The 15839-nt window shown below is 51.2% G+C and overlaps 1 protein-coding gene across 6 annotated transcripts in view; it reads right to left on the bottom strand.

Annotated features, from left to right (window-relative positions):
• The window catches only part of Clmn (calmin), a 91382-nt gene extending 75677 nt beyond the window's left edge, over positions 1–15705 (bottom strand). For 5 of the 6 annotated variants that reach the window (XR_001196368.2, XR_005876161.1, XM_013112155.3 and 2 more), the window contains exon 1: positions 15559–15705. Coding sequence is in view for 4 of the 6 variants with exons in the window: in XM_013112155.3 (XP_012967609.1) it covers positions 15559–15640 (82 nt within the window). In the remaining 2 variants the exon portion in view is untranslated. The remainder of the gene's footprint in view (positions 1–15558) is intronic. The other variant, XM_005068357.4, reaches the window with a different exon arrangement.
• Between the last annotated feature and the right edge of the window lie 134 nt (positions 15706–15839).

Genomic DNA, 15839 nt, shown 5'->3' with positions numbered 1-15839 from the left:
GGAAGGGCAGCATCCACCAACTTTGCAGATGGACTCACACTCCATCAAGGGCTGAAGTTGATGCCGGGGCAGGAAGGTGTCTCTCCTCTGGTGGCAGTAGAGGTCAGGCTGGACAGCATCAAGGATAATCAGGGGAATAACTCAGGAGGCCTTCCGGCACCACACCTCATGTAAGGAGGATGAGAGCACCATGGTCTAGGAATCTCAGAACGTCGTGTCCTCTGCAATCACAGCTGGCCCTACACACTAAAGATACTTGGACAGGAAGCTGCATGGCATGGGTACCTCTCGATGCCATTTCCTAAACAGAACACTACACCAGCCATTTTGTCGACTTGACAGGACCCAGATCTAGGAGACAGCCTCTGGCATGCCTGTGAGGCGTGTATAGACTGGGCTAGCATGGGAAACCCACCCTGAATGAGGGCAGTGCCACTCCTGACTAAAAAGAAGTGATCATCTCTCTCTCTCTTCCCTGGCTATGGATGCCATGTGACCAACTGCTTCGGGTTCCTGTCACCATGCCTTCCCCACCACGATGAACTACAGCCTCAAACCATGAGCCAAACCAAACCCTCCCTTCCTTGAGCTGATGTGTCGGGTATTTTGTCATGGCAGAGAGAAAAGCAAAGGATACAACCAGTCAGACCGAGCACTCTGGAGTTATGTAACAGGAGGTCAGCACGGATTCAATGCGACACCGTCCCATTTGATATGAGGAATCTGAAACCATGAGCATACCTCACCTCAGGGGCTCAGGCATCACGGTACTGCTTAGCCTAGTCCTCCTGGGTCCACAGTGACACCACAATGGTGCCCCCTATGTGGGCAGTGCGGTTCTGACCCACTGCAGAAACTGAGGTCCAGTGCCACCAGCTTGCACCTCGCAGAACCAAACCCAGTCTCGGTAGTGTCTGGCTTAGTGGAGAGAGTGCAGGCTTGTGAGATGCACCTGGGGTCAAATCCTGACCCTGCCGTGAATGAGCCATGATGCCATGAACCATGGACCAGAGTTCAGAGAGCTCCCATTTCCCTTATGAAAAATGGAGGTAACCCCCCTGCTCAGATAGTTCCTGGAGAATTAAGTATAAAAAATCCCACGGTCTTCTGTCACACAGATGCTCAATGACAGCAACAGCAACGTGGTGACAAATGTGCCATCACCATCAACTTCCCTTCCCCATCATGTCAGTCATCCGCAACCCAGATGCCTGACAGATGTGCCTTTCCATCTGGGGGACAGATCTGCCCAGGATGGGGGAGGTGGGCACTGGGAAGAGGACATGGCCTTTGGGGTACCCTCTATACCCCAAAGCACTAAGTCACCCCAGGTCTGTATGACTGCATCTGGGCTGACCTGTGTTCTGTGTGCCCGTGGCTGGGAAGGCCTTTTCTAGCAGAGCCCATTTGGAAGAAAGTGGATCCCAGACTTCTGAGTGCACAGATAATAGCCAGAATCCTGGGCTATTGCCTTGATAGGTGCAACCGGTGCCTCTGCCTTGGCTTCGTGGTAAGACAGGACTCCACAGCTACACTCCCAAGGTGCCCTTCAGGTCTATAAGCCTCACTGGCACCAGTTTTAGGCACAGACAAGTGGACTCCCTTCCAGCAACTTCCATCCTCTCTTCCCATCTCAACACAAGAACACCTGACCCAGGGCTCTAGTTCAGGACCCTACAGTCATGTGCATATCTTAGAAGGGTCAAGTCCTTCCTACCCTCCTCTCTACCCCTCAGAGTGCTGTGACTAGACAGTGTGTATGTTACAATAAAGTCAATTGGAGTGTCAGAAGGACTCTGGCCGGGTTGACTGGAAAACAGTCCATGTTTTGAAAAACAAATAAAAATTGCAGCATGCACAGCTGATGCATTAAGTAATTTTCCATGGTGTCATCCAAAGGGTCATCATTATCATGTCCCTATCTTGGATTCGTCCCATAACTGGAGAGCACTGAGTTATAATGGACACGATTCATGGCAGTTGTGACATCATCTATTGACTTACCAGGGACCTCAAAGCTGGACCTTCACATCAAAGAGCCTTTTGAATGTGGGGCACAGGGACATAGCTGCCCCTTCATTTGCGCTCTTGGGCAGGTGGTCCCATTTCCCACTGGGATGCTCAAGGGGGAAGCTGGTGGTAATTAATATGAATGTTACTTTGTAGACTCAGTTAAGGACACTAAACCTCCTGCAGGTCACTCTCGGAAACCCTCTGTGATCTGGAGCCAGACACACCCAAATGGCACTTGCATATGAAGGAATGCTGGCCTCCAGTCTAGCAAATGCCATAGGACGAACAGAGCCCAAAAGTCCACAGCCTTGTCCATAAGCTCCAAAACACCATCCCCAGGTTCTCTTTGTCCTGGGCTGGACAGGCCACCTCCTGATCTCTGGAGCACCCTCCTACACATCTCATAGCCCCTCATCCACCAGGCTGCCGCCTCTGCCCATGACCACCTGCCACAGGGACCTGCCACAGGGCACCTTCCCCATCCTTCAGCCCCAGGATCTCTCCTATCCACCAATGACTTAGGCCTCAATTAGACACTCGGTGTTTGTCAACCCTCAACCACATGACCTAAATCTGAGATGATACAACACAAATCCCAAACCCTGCCTAAGTGAGTAATTCACTCACCTATCCCAGCTAAGCTCCTGTGAAAATACTGACCACCACACCGAAAGGAAAAAACACCACCTTTAGTTTTGCATGCATATGTGTATATGTGTGTACATGCTCATGCAGATGCAGACGCTTAATGTATATGCCTGTGTGGGCAAAAACAATCTCAGGTTTTCCTCAAATGGCTCAACAGACAGACAAATAGGATCTCTCACTGGCTCACCAAGTAGGCTCAGCTAGCAATCAAGGAGCCCTGTAGAGCCAACAGTCTCCGCCTCTCCAATGCTGGGATTACAGGCATGCTGGACCATACTCGGCTTTTGTTTTTAAGGCGTGGTTTCCAAGGACAAAACTCAGGCCCTTTGCAAGGATTTTTACCAACTAAGCTATCTCCCTAGCTCCAGACATCATAGGCAGTTATTTTAAATAAAGGAACAAATGTTGACCCAAAAGGCCTAGTGACATCACTAGGTGGACACCAATACCACACATCACAGACAGAAGAGACCAGCACACCACAGGGGCAGGTATTCTGGCTAAACTTTTGCAGCCACCACAGGAAGGAAACTCAAACCCTGGGCAGTCTTCAGGCCCCACTCTTCCCATCCAACAGGCACAGGCTGTCCTTCCTTGTTCCTTTTGTTGTTGCTGGGTTTGTTTTGACCCCACCCCTGCCCCCACCCCAGTCAATCAAGGGAGTTTAAGCCACCAGGGCTGCAAAATAAAAGGCCTCATTCGGGCAGCGCTGAAAGACCACACATCGATTTGTTCTTTCCTGGAACCTCCAAAGGATGCTCCCCCCATCCAAGGTACTCCTCCTTGCAGAGGGCCTGAACCCCTCAAGCATCTAGCAAAGAGTTAAGGTCAGTCTGGCAGCATCTGGTGAAGGCCAGGCAGTTGAGCTATCATCTCACCAGAAGCAAAGATTGCTTTAAAAGCTCGTCGCCAGAAAGCCTAAGGCTTCGTCGGGTTGAAGCAGATTTATAAAAGGGGGCAGAGTGACAACACTCAACAAGGTAGAACCTACACAAGGGTCCCACTGGCATCATGCTTTCCGACCCCACTGTGCCCAGGCTCCCTGTTAATTCCCCAACTAGCCTATGCTACTGGCCAATCAAAACTTGGCCTGCCAAGTTGGGTGGGGCTTGCAGCTCACTGGTGGGTGAGTGGAAGCCTTGGAAAGGGAGGACCCCAGGGTAAGTACTCGGCAGCCCTGACTCAGTCCCTGACTCCCAGGCCTTGAGACACCAGCCACAGGGGAACTACAGTATGGCTGAGCAAACAACCATGAAAAGTGGCCAAGATGCTCCCAGAAATCCCTCCATTTCCCCTGGTAACTGGTATTCAGCAGGAACCTGCAAGCTCATCAAAACAGAACAAGACCAACAGGCATTGGTAGATGTTGAGTGTCCAGAGTGTGGGAGACCAGAGCACTCACTTGCCAAGTTTCCCGCCAGCCACCATGGCTCTAGATATAGCAACACAACATCACTACCTGCCAAGCTCATATTCAAGAACTGTGCAATCGAGTTGCTGAAATAAATAACTGTCATAATGACTTAAGTGTGTCATTCTGTGATGTGCCACCTTCCTAGCAGGGTTCTGGGGTGAGGGCAGCCCTTCAGCCACAGGTGGAACACGCCTGCAGGCCCTCTGCCTCCAGGACTCACACAATCCTGGTATATACGTCAGTACCAGGCTTCCCACTTCATATAAGGTGCCTTTGTTCTTAGGACACATCTGAAAACCTTTCTCCAGACCACCAGAGCTGGGGTTTCAGCCCACCGAGTAGACTGCCTCTGGAGGTCTCCCCTCATCCTTGGCAGCATCAACCCCAGTGTGGGAGGGCAGGCTTCACCTCTATAATAGTTCCTGCAAATTAAAAATGCAATAGATAAAACAAAGAATTAGAAGTGGATGAAATCTCCCAGATACAGAGCAAGAAACAAAGAGATGGAAAATAGAAAAGATAAGAATATTAAAGATGGAAGGCTGCCTGGGCTGCTATCTAAATAGAGTTCTGGAGGGTCAATGAAAACCAAAGAACGGACATCATAATAGTATAATCAGAGAGAATGTTCCAGAACTGAAGAACAGTCTCAAATGAGAAGAATTTAGTAAATATTCAATGTAAGAGACAAAATGAAGCCAGCACCAAGGTGGAGCCCTTGAAGACTCAGAGCTCTGGGGACAGAGAAGACCCAGAAAGCTTTCAGAAGAGAAAATAGCTTGTCCACCTGGTTCAGGCATGGCTTCATGCCTCCTAACTGCAGCCCTAGGAGCCCTTCAGTGCCCTGGAGGGAAGGACTGCCAATCTTGAACATGATCAGCTAATGAATCTATCAAGTACTAGAAGAGAGGAAATCCAATTTCCCAGGTTCAAGTTCTCAGACAACATACCACCTGGTACCCATTCTCAGCAAGGATGTGTGCCAGTATCCAAAAATTAACACCATCAGAAGACAGAAAGCAGGAGAGAGGTAAAGGGAAGCATGAGTGATGGTGACTGACAGTCTAGCTGACAGCCAGGTCCCAGATGTGGGGGGCAACAAGTCCAGACTAGAGTAGGCGGAGGACCAGGATTGACTGAAGAAGTTGGGGCAGAGACAGAATTCACCTGGTGTCCCAAACAGCCAAAGGAGCCATCTAGGGCAGAAAGAGTCTAGTACAAAAGCTCCTAAGAACCCATATGAGGCCATCACCAGGGCAACAGCCCAAAGCCCTCAGCTGTGGTTTGGAAAGTGTGTGTGTGGGGTTTGTTTCAGATCAGATTCAAGTTCAAATTAGTCAGGCTCTCCCGGGCTAAAACATTGGGCCTCAGAGTATGTGTACCGTGGGGACATGACACCAACCTCACAGGGTGACGTCAGAATGAGATGACATGACATAAACAGAGACACTGACAGCTTTAGAATCCGTCATCACCATCACACACCCAGGGTAAAGAGTAAACGACAGCTCCCATGGCCACCTCTAGTCACTTTTGCTGTCATTAAGTGACAGGAATCATATTCTTCAACTGCTGGAACAGGGAGCCCTTTCCAGTACATTATCAGTCAGGAACTATGGGCTGAGAGTTTGGCCTTTGCCTTTATAGTTGGTGTTAACAGTGTGTAAGTGACAATGAGCGTTGCTGTTGGAGCCAGGTGGCGAGCCCGCCCAGGGTGGTGACTTCTTGCCTAGTACCATTTCCCATTCAATCAGCTGGTCCTCGATACCCGGCCAAGTCTCCACGCTTCCTCCCCATCCCAGCCCTCGCCTCCTCTTAGAGCCTCTGCTCTAACCTCATTTTGCAGACTTAACTCTGATTCCTGATCCTAGCGCTCAAAAGTCCAGCAGCCAACACTCATGGTCTTGTTTGGCCTCGTTTTTCAGATATAAATAATAACCATCACCACAGGGACACAGCATCCTGCAGTGAGGTCACTCCCAAAATCGCTTATTTTACAATACAACTCACTGTAACGAATAAAACCACCAGTTCTAATTTAATTCTGTTGCTCTGATAAACTCCACGAGTCTAAGTAGCTGGGGAGAGAAAACTGTTTATTTGGCTTACACTTCCAGGCCACAGTCCATCATTGACAAAAGGAAGGCAGGAAGCCAGATAGAAATTTGAAGCAAAAACCATGGAGGAATGTTGCTAGCTGACTCACCCCAGCCCATGCTTAGCTAGCTTTCATACACAGCCAGAACCACCTTGCCTAGGGAATGTGCTGCCCACAGTGGTTTGGGACCTCCCACATCACTAACAGTCAAGATAATTCCCCATAGACTTGTCCACAGGCCAATCTAATCTAGGCAATTCCTCCACCAAGGCTTTTGTCTCAGATGACCCTGGGCTATGTCAAGTTGACAAAGCTAATTAGGACACCACCTCACCCACAACCTGCATGGAACATCAAACATATTACAACATAGCCCCAAGCCATCCTCTGTAACTCTGACTAGACAGTTCATAACTCAGCCTGACAACAAAACAGCTTGCCCACAACACTGGGCTTTTCTGGGCTCCAGTCATCTCCATGCACATCCTACTTTAACAAACAGTGTAGAGACAAAAGCAAAGAGTGCTTAACAATGACCATGGCCGGCACCATAAACTCTCCATGGAGATCACAGTAGAATAAGAGCAACAAGGCCGTATAGCTGACCACGTGATCTACCAGAAAGGGAGGAGGTGTGGGGACAGGAGGTAACCCTGGGAACACTCATGTGGCCATTCAGACAGGTTTCCACTCAAGACAAGACCAGGACACTATTTTCTGGGAATGGAAATCCCTTATAACTTATATATCTAGACTGGGAGTTTTAAAATTAGTGTATATCCATTGCATTTTAAAAAAGTGATGGGTTTCATTTTATTTCTATGCATGTATATCAGGGACTTTGATCATATTCATCCCTTTTACCCTCTCTTGCCCTCACTCCCCTTCATCCTGCTGGTGACCCTCCTTTTCCAAAATAGTCTCCTTTCTGCTCTCACAGTGTGTATGTCTGTGTGTGTGTGTGTGTGTGTATGAAAAATATTTTTAAATCTAGATCCCACAGATGAGAGAAAACATTTAGTATTTGCTCTTCTGAGTCAAGCTGTCTTCATCCAACATGGTGAACCTCCGGTTACAACAGTTTTTCTACAGACCCTAGCACTGCACTCTGGAAAGAGTGAACACCCAAGCACTAAGGTCCTTTTTATCCGAGGAAGGAGCTTCTCCCTGAGGACAAGAGTGTCTGGTAGAGGACAGAGATGTCCAGAGACTAAGGCTGCAGCGATGAATCTGGCCTAGGGGCCTTGAAGGCAGCAAACTGTGGATCATACAAGGTGCACAGAGGCAGGGAAGCTGGAGTTGCCTAAGTCACTGTGACTCCAGGGTCAGGACTGGCCTGCCCTGGATGATGAAAGGGGCAGCGGCTAATGTCATACTGAGGGTAAAGTCAGGTCCTGTCCCCATCAAGTCAGAGGTCTGTCTCTGAGGCCCTCTCTACCTGCTGCCCCACATCCTACCCAGCGTGCTCAGAGCGCTGCCTTTTAAGTGCGTCCTAGCAGAGGGTTAAAATAGTCTAAAAAGAGGAGCATACAAAGTGGCAGAGGCTCCAGCTGATGAGAAGCCCCCAAGAACAGGAAAGCAGGGTGGGGCGTGATGTCACTGGGCTCTGCCAAATCCCACCGGAGCTCTGAAGGAGCTGAAACTGCTCCCCAGCATCTCCTCATCCTCAAGCACTCTGGGTGAAATAATCTCCAAGACGCATCAAGGTCCAGGGCAAAAACACAAGTGCTTGGGTTTCTGTGGGTCCACTGCCCAGCTCTCTGCCTTTCGATTCTGGCTCTGAACATGGCTTCAAGTGTGTAAATCCATTTAACAAAAGGCACAGAATGCACACCAGGCATGCCGTGGCCCTGTGGTAAGAATGGGCAGACAGCTTTACCCACCGTTAGCACTCCATGTTCATTCTGCTGGGAGAGCTCCTTCCCTGGGGAGATGGAAACAAACGTCTACCCCTCCTTATGAAGTCCCAAGAACAAACCAAAGCACAATCCCAACCAAGTCCAATTTGGGGAGCCAATGACTTTACGGGCTTAGTTATAGAGGCATGGTGAGTGGTTACTTACAAGAGCCTGAGTGGCCCCAAAGCTGCAGTATGGAGCAGCTGGAATGTCAGCCTTCCATGAGGGAATGTCAACGGTCAATATGTCTGCTTGGGATCTCCTGTGACCAGTCACAGATGTTCTGATAAAGATGACAGTTGTTAAGCTCGGAGGAAGCACTCTATAGCATGTCCCTAAAAGCAACTCCCGCTGTCACATGTCGTGAGTCTTGCTCTCAAAAAAATAAAAATAAAACAGTTCCCACTATCCTACAGGAAGTTCTCTAGGTTTCCACAGTACTAATAGGAAGTCTTCAACACATACCAATGTTGGACATAAGCTTGCTACATCACACAGCTGATCCGCCTCCCTGGATCCCTGAGTGTGCACCCTGCTTTGAACGAAAGGTGACCCCGCATGCTGTAGGTGTTAGCATGACATCACAGCCTTAGCCAGAACTACTTCTGGACAAAAGCTGTTTTGCAGCAGTGCAGAGAAGGCATGTGTGGCTAGCATGTACTTCAGATATGAGGCCTGGGACAACTTGGTGGGTCATGTCTAGGATGAAGTAAAATGACTTGGCAAAAATGTTTATCCAACAATGGTCATGACTGGCACCCAAATTGCATATGCATAACACATAAACCTCCTCTTTCCCCTCCCCTGCCAAGCACATACCTCTTCTCCATTCCCCAACTTTACTCTTTTTCTGCACCTGAATATGTTTGGCCTTCTGGGTACCTTCATCTCCCCTGCTCAGCCATGGGTAATGTCCAAATGAATGAGTGTAGCTACATGCCAATAAAACGTTATTTATAAAACAAGCAGCAGGCCGGGCGTTGGTGGCGCACGCCTTTAATCCCAGCACTCGGGAGGCAGAGGCAGGCGGATCTCTGTGAGTTCGAGGCCGGGCTGGACCGATAGCCTCCGAAACAATACAGAGAAACCCTGTCTCGTAAAAACAAAAACAAAAACAAACAAATAAAACAAGCAGCAGGCCAAATGTAACCTATGGCTAAAGTCTTGGAATGCCTACTCAGCCAGAAGAAAATTAATCAAAGAGAAGCAAACATACCAACGGGGAGGAAAAACTGCCAGGCACTCCAAAGGCTGCTTCTATTTCCTTCTATGACAGACATAATCTACCAGTTTGGGTTTGTTAAGGTTTTTTTGTTTTGGGTTTTTTTTTTTCAAAAGACACCAAGAGAAGTGAAAGAAGGTTTCTATGGGAACGGGAGTTTACTTTTAATGGCTCAACCATTATAAAGACAATTGCTTTATTTTTCTTCTTCCCTTCAGACACAGGGTAGGCGTAACCTATGACCTGTTGGGCAGGATTTTGCCCAGGGCTCTTCTGTTCCAATAAAATATGAAATGCCACAGTGTTCTGCAGGCCAGAAAGGCACGTCATAAAAGCCAGGCTGCTTGGGCAAAGGCACGTCCCTGGAATGGCTGATCTAGTCCCATGTTCTGCCTTGCCCAGGAGGTTTTGGTACCAGCGAGCAGCTTGGCTGCCCAGAGGAAGATTAGGCCCCTTGAGTGGCTACCAGCTTCCTGTGTTCAATCCACTTCATAGGTCAGTTGCCAACCCCCCAATGGAGGGCTTGCCTCTACCTATACACACCCCATTTCCAAGGGGGGCATCCAGTTTACCTGACCCCTGAACACTCTTGCTCCTGGGTACACATGCAGACAGGAGCCTCTGTTTGTTTAAACCATTGACTGGCCACTAAACCTCCCAGCTTGATCAGTGGGGAGGCGGGGCACGGATGGACACAGGACAGCAAACGAAGAATGCCCACCATTTACTGCTGCGTGTCTTTGCTGTGGAAAGCCTTCCAGACGCATCTTTTCCGCGTGACCCCCGGGGGGAAATGGGTCTCTGGTACTTGAATGTGAAAGAATCCAGGAACGCAGCCAGCAGAGCTGCATGGAGCCAGGAGGCACACACGCGGGCAGCCCACGCCCCATGCGCCATGGATTAGAATGCAAATGACTCCAGGCAGACAAACAGTGCCTAGGCCCAGCCTCTCTAGACACCACCCTGCAGGAGTACCTCAGAGCTCCCAGAGAGCCAACTCTAACTTTGCCAATGAGAAAACTAAGAAATCGCAGGCAAAAGAGATTTCTCTGGATCCCATAGTAAGTTAGCCAGGCCGTGGCTTCCCTAACTACACAAACACCCCAAGAAAAACCTGTCCCAGACCATGGCCAGTGCAGACCAGAGATGACTCAGAGTCTGGGGTCTGACTGCTGTAGAACCAGAGGAGGACATCCTCTGGGAGCACAATTCACTCCTGGGAAGCAAGCTCGCGGCCCCGGTGCCAGTGACCTAACAAGGCAGCTCCCTGGGGACACAAAACACCACATCTGATTTTTCTCCGGTTTTTAAATGGAACCTTCCAGGGTACTAACTGTGCTGAGAGCCAGGGGAGGAGAGCAGAAAGACCATTTCCTGGGCTCTTCCCTCTCTGCCGGGTCCCATAGCACAGACCGTCTAGAGGCAGGAGAGGAGCAGAGCGGGGAGAGGCTCTAGGGGAGAAGGAAGCAACTGAGGATGAGGAGGCTGGTGTGGCCCCCGCAGACCACAGATGGCCTCAAATACCAGGCCATGCCAACCCAGCCTGTTCTCATCACAGCATCCATAGACCATGACACCACTGGTCCAGGGATGGACCAAGCAGCTATTCAGGTTGGGATGCTGTCCTCATGCATAGCATGACCACTGTCATCTTAATCAGAGTATCTCGGCTATGCTTCACAAGACAGTGTGCCCCTTCTGGCATCCCTGAGATGCCAGCTACACTCCCTCTCTGCGAGCTCCTGTGTCCCAATACCCATAGCACACGGTCTCAGGAAATGCTAACGTAAATAGGAGGTGGCATGTCAACTGAACGGGGACTCCAGTTTTCATGAGCTGTCACCCAACGTGGGAGGACAACTTTATAGCGACGCAGCTATTCTGGGCTTACCCATAGTCCTGTAAGTAACAGTTCACCCCTGCTTCTGGGGATGAGCGCAACAAAGTCACTGGCCCACTGAATTTGATCTGTTGTTAGTGTCCTGTGTGGATATTTGCTCATGTCTTTTCAGGGAAAATTAAACCATCGCCAGGTCCCTGTTGCCACGACCAGATCTGCAAGCTCTTGCCTTAGTCCACAAACTCACAGGAGGGTTTAGCAAGGACACCATGGGGTGGCTGGATGGTGGATGTATAAGAGGAGGTAAAACCAGGCCAAAGCCTTAAAAGGCCAGTGAGAAGCCCACGCAAGTTCAAGCAGAGTGTGCATATGGGCCTAGGCCAGTGACAAGGATGGGGAAACAATAGCACAGACAAGCATGGATCCTTCTGGAGCATACACGTGATGCCCTACAGAGGACAAACCAATCCAAGTGAAGTTTACAGTCAGCCTTCAAAGTTCAAATTCAAAGCCCCTCTTGGAACCTTCTCAGCCACCATCAATGAGGTTAGCAGCCTCTTACCCATGTACTTATACCCACAGGATGCTTGTCCTCGGCCTCACCTGGGTTCAAATACCAGCCAGATTTACAAGTCACATGACCTTGAGGGGGTTCAGACTGAGGGCGGGAATGTCTGACAGGGACAGCAGCCAGCAGGGTCCAGGCAGTGGCAGGGATGCTGAGTGCCCCTCAGAGGAGGGATGGGGCAGCCAGATGTCCGTCCCATCCACCTCACCTATCCCTCCCTGATAGCCTAGTCCAAGCCAAGCTGTTAGAGAAAACACGAGGTTCAGGATCACGGCATCAAGTCTTTAAGGTACCAGACAGTAGGAGAGGGCCACAAAATAGGGATGACCTCCACACAGCCGCATGGAGCAACTGACCCCTGCCTGTGCTGGTGCCTGAGATGGTGTCCTACAAGGTTCGATGTACCTGGCCCACATCAGTCAAGGAGAACAGAGAAAACCTGTGGCCTGGGGGCCAGTGGCCTGCTCCTAACAAACAGAAGCCTCCCAAGCCCTTGTTCAGAGTGGGTCACTCAGCTGATGCAAAGAGGATAGGAAAACCAACCAGCATGGTCCTCGGGATGCTAGAGACCGCCAGGGGACAGTCTACGGAGAACTAAGGCCGGGAGCAGGCACCTGGCCACCTCTAACCTCTATGCCACCCACCATGGCTCTGAGGACAAGTGGGATCAGCAGGCCTATGCTTTGGATAATCCTCCCATGTGTCATTTTCTCCTCTGTGAAAAGGTCAACAGCCTGAGTCACCACCACCTTCCCCCCCCACTTCCTTGCAAGGACCCTGGTAAGGTTTCATAGGCAGTCTGTGCCCAGGAATACCATGCTGCTGCACCAGACAGCCCTGGTGACAAACACCTTGATGGCCACCATGTGCTCCTGTCTGACAATTTCACCTGCTGTGTGACTGATAATGGAGGAAAGGCCCCCTGAGGGAGGGCAGATTTTCCACCCACCCCACCTGGTCTCGCTTCACACCGGTGTTCCTCTAGGGAAGGTTTTTCACACCTCAATCACAGCCTGGATTCTAGAACCTCACAGGCCCAGGTGGAATGCAAGGACAGAAGTCAACATGCTTCCTAATAAACGCTCGGACACACGGGAAGGAAGAACCAGCTAACTCCAAGCTGTTCTCTGAGATGCAGCATCCGGGGCCTCACCTCAGCTGCCTTCATTGCTGGCCCCAGAACCACCTCGCCACCTCGTGCCAGGAACGGAAGACTCCAAACAGGCCTGAAGGACCTGACAGAGCAACTGCCTGTGCATGGGTACCAGGAGCCTCCATCCCTCTGATTACATACCCTGAAGTCCCACTGTCTCCAACTGTGAGCCCCAAGACACCATGGCCACCTTCACTGGGAACAGTCACAAGCTTATACAACAAACCCTATGCCAGGCTCTGCCTGCCACCCCCGCCCACAGCCCACCTGAGCTCAGAGGAGCAAGGCCTTGAGGCAGTCCCCAGCCTGCCCATCCAGACATAGGATGCCTTCCGGACTTGAGCCTTTAGTTGAGACCATCCAGGTACCACAGGAGCAAAAAGAGGTATGTCTGTTAGGCCCCAAAACAGAGAGAAAATAGAAGATTCCTGACTTGAACGCCATTCTCGTTTTATCTCAATAACACCAGGCAAAACAGATAGTGCCACTCAACAACTGCACACAACTAAAGTCTACCCCCAAGACACCGCTGGCTTCGTGCTCATAACATTCCCCAAACTGCAAACAACCCAAAGGTCCTTCATCAGCTGAATGGAGGATACAATGGTGGTATAACCATGCAGGGGGGTAGTACTCAGCTGTTAAAGGGACCATACAAGCCGGGCGTCGGTGGCGCGAGCCTTTAATCCCAGCACTCGGGAGGCAGAGGCAGGAGGATTTCTGTGAGTTTGAGACCAGCCTGGTCTACAGAATGAGTTCCAGGACAGCCTCCAAAACAATACAGAGAAACCCTGTCTCGAAAAAAACAAAACAAAACAAAAAAAAAGACTATACAATAGAAAAGGCTGCACGGATGGATCTCACTAACGTCAAGTTGATCAAAAAGGGGCGAGATCCAGAGGACACACTGCACCATTCAACTTCAATGCAGGTTCCAGAGGCAAACCAAACCTTCGGGAATTAAAAACAAGGGATCAGAATAAAGGCTATCTTGGTGGTGGGCGGGTGAGGTTACTGTCTGGGAAGGAAGATGAGGTAACCATGGAGGGATCTGGGAATCTATACATAGGTTGCGATTACCTGAGTGTACCCACATCTAGAAGCATGTTGAGCTCACACTCTACATGAATCTACATTACACGTGTGTGTCATACATTTGACACTTGAGACTTGAAGTTTGCCTCTTAATAACAAAGTCCATTGCTGCTCAAATTATCACTGATATTTGCCTCGAAGTGTGGTAGGGTGGTAATCTCAAGTGAGGAGCCAACACACCTAATTATAAACTCCTAAACTTTCCAGACCCATCTCAAACCATCGCCACGCCGTGCAGTCCTGTTCCTCTGTGACACTTTGTCGCGTGTTCCTTCACAATAACTGATCTTTGCACTGGGGGCTGACCCTGCAAGAATTGCTGCACCAAATAGCTCTGGTTAGTACATGCTCATTAAAATGCCTTGCGATTGCCTAAGGCCTCAACTAGATACCGTCTCAGCAAAAGGTATGACTGCCCATCCCAGACCGGATTCAGATTCTTGTCATCACAGTGGCTCCAGCCCTCCTCCCATGACACAAATCACAGCAGCAGGGGCCAGCACACAGAGTTCCCAGTGCCCACTCCCTGAGGTGCCTGCTGGCTCCTTTTCAGGTCACCTCTGCAGACCTGCACTGTCCTTGCCAAACCTCAGTTGGAGAGGGCCACGTGAGCTCCCAGGAAACATTCTCTCAGGTGTAATGTTTAATCTAGACTCTTCCCCACCCCCAGCAGGGGCTCCCTGCCCTGCTGGCAAAGGGACACCCACCTCCTGCCCCCACCTCTGTCCAGACCTCCCAGCTGGATCCTTGCGATTTCAACACAGACACACACACACACACACACACCAAGTCAGTAGGGTTAGTGGCTAAACCAGCCTCACCTGTCCACAGGTCCAGGCTGGTGAAGAGGCCAGAAGTGGACTTTTGTCTAGTTCTGCAAAGCCCCCACAGGAGAGAGAGGACTGGAAACCCCCTTGTACCCACAGAGTCTCAGGCAATGGCCTTTGAGTTGAAGGGGTGTGGGTTTCTGTGTGTGTGTGTGTGTCTGTGCGTCTGTCTGTGTGCTAAGTTACCACACCCAATACTTTCTTCTGAGAGATACATCATATTTATAAGGTAACAGAACCACAGAGCCCACGTCTGACGCACGGGCCACCAGGAGTTTCTTCATCTTGTCAGCTGCCTCAGGCAAGGGTTTTGGTCCCAGCTCCTTCCCAGTCTGTGGGCTTGGGTGGGGAAGATCTATCCTCAGTTCACTGGGATCCACAGTGTGCCTCCACCACCCCTGGGGACGGACTATGCCCCCTCACTCCTGGTCCCCAGCCTCACAGGTACTTCGGAAAGTGCGAGCCAAGTCTGACACAGGGTACACACAGTGGCACTTTCTCCTGACCCTGACCTGGGCCACCGCCCCGGGAGTCCACGTACAAACTTCTTCGAACTACCAGAGGCGGGAGGAGGGGGGTGAGGGTCCCCTGCTGGGAATGGGGTGCACACGTGCGCGTGCACACACGCGTGCACACATACTCACGCCCACGCACCGCCCCACCCCCTGAGCTCTGCAAGCCTGGCGCAGGCCAGCGACAGCCGGCTCCGGGGCGCGCGAGGGACGCGGCGGGGCCCACGGTTGGAGAAGGCGGCCCCTCTGAGGAGGCCGGGGCCGCGGTACCTTGCAGGTTCTGCACACGGATGTCGCTGATCTGGCCGATGAGCTCTTCGCGCTGGAACCAATCCCACTCCTGAGCAGCCATGGAGCGCGCGCGGCGGGCCGGGGTGGCGGGCGGCGGGCGGCAGGCGCGGGCAGCGAGCGCCGGGCCGGTGGGCGGGCGAAGGGCCGGCCCCGCCGCGGGCGGACGGGCTGGCGGGCGGGCGCGGGCGGCGGAGCGGGGCGCCCGGCGCGCGCTCACTGCCCGGCGGGGGCGGGGGCCCCGGGCGGGAGGGAAGAGGGCG

Source organism: Mesocricetus auratus, unplaced genomic scaffold (genome assembly GCF_017639785.1).
Source record: "Mesocricetus auratus isolate SY011 unplaced genomic scaffold, BCM_Maur_2.0 Super-Scaffold_15014, whole genome shotgun sequence".
In the NCBI taxonomy this organism is placed as follows: Eukaryota; Metazoa; Chordata; class Mammalia; order Rodentia; family Cricetidae; genus Mesocricetus; species Mesocricetus auratus.
The sequence above is the reverse complement of the archived record's forward strand: the minus strand, read 5'-3'. Positions and strand labels throughout refer to the sequence as shown.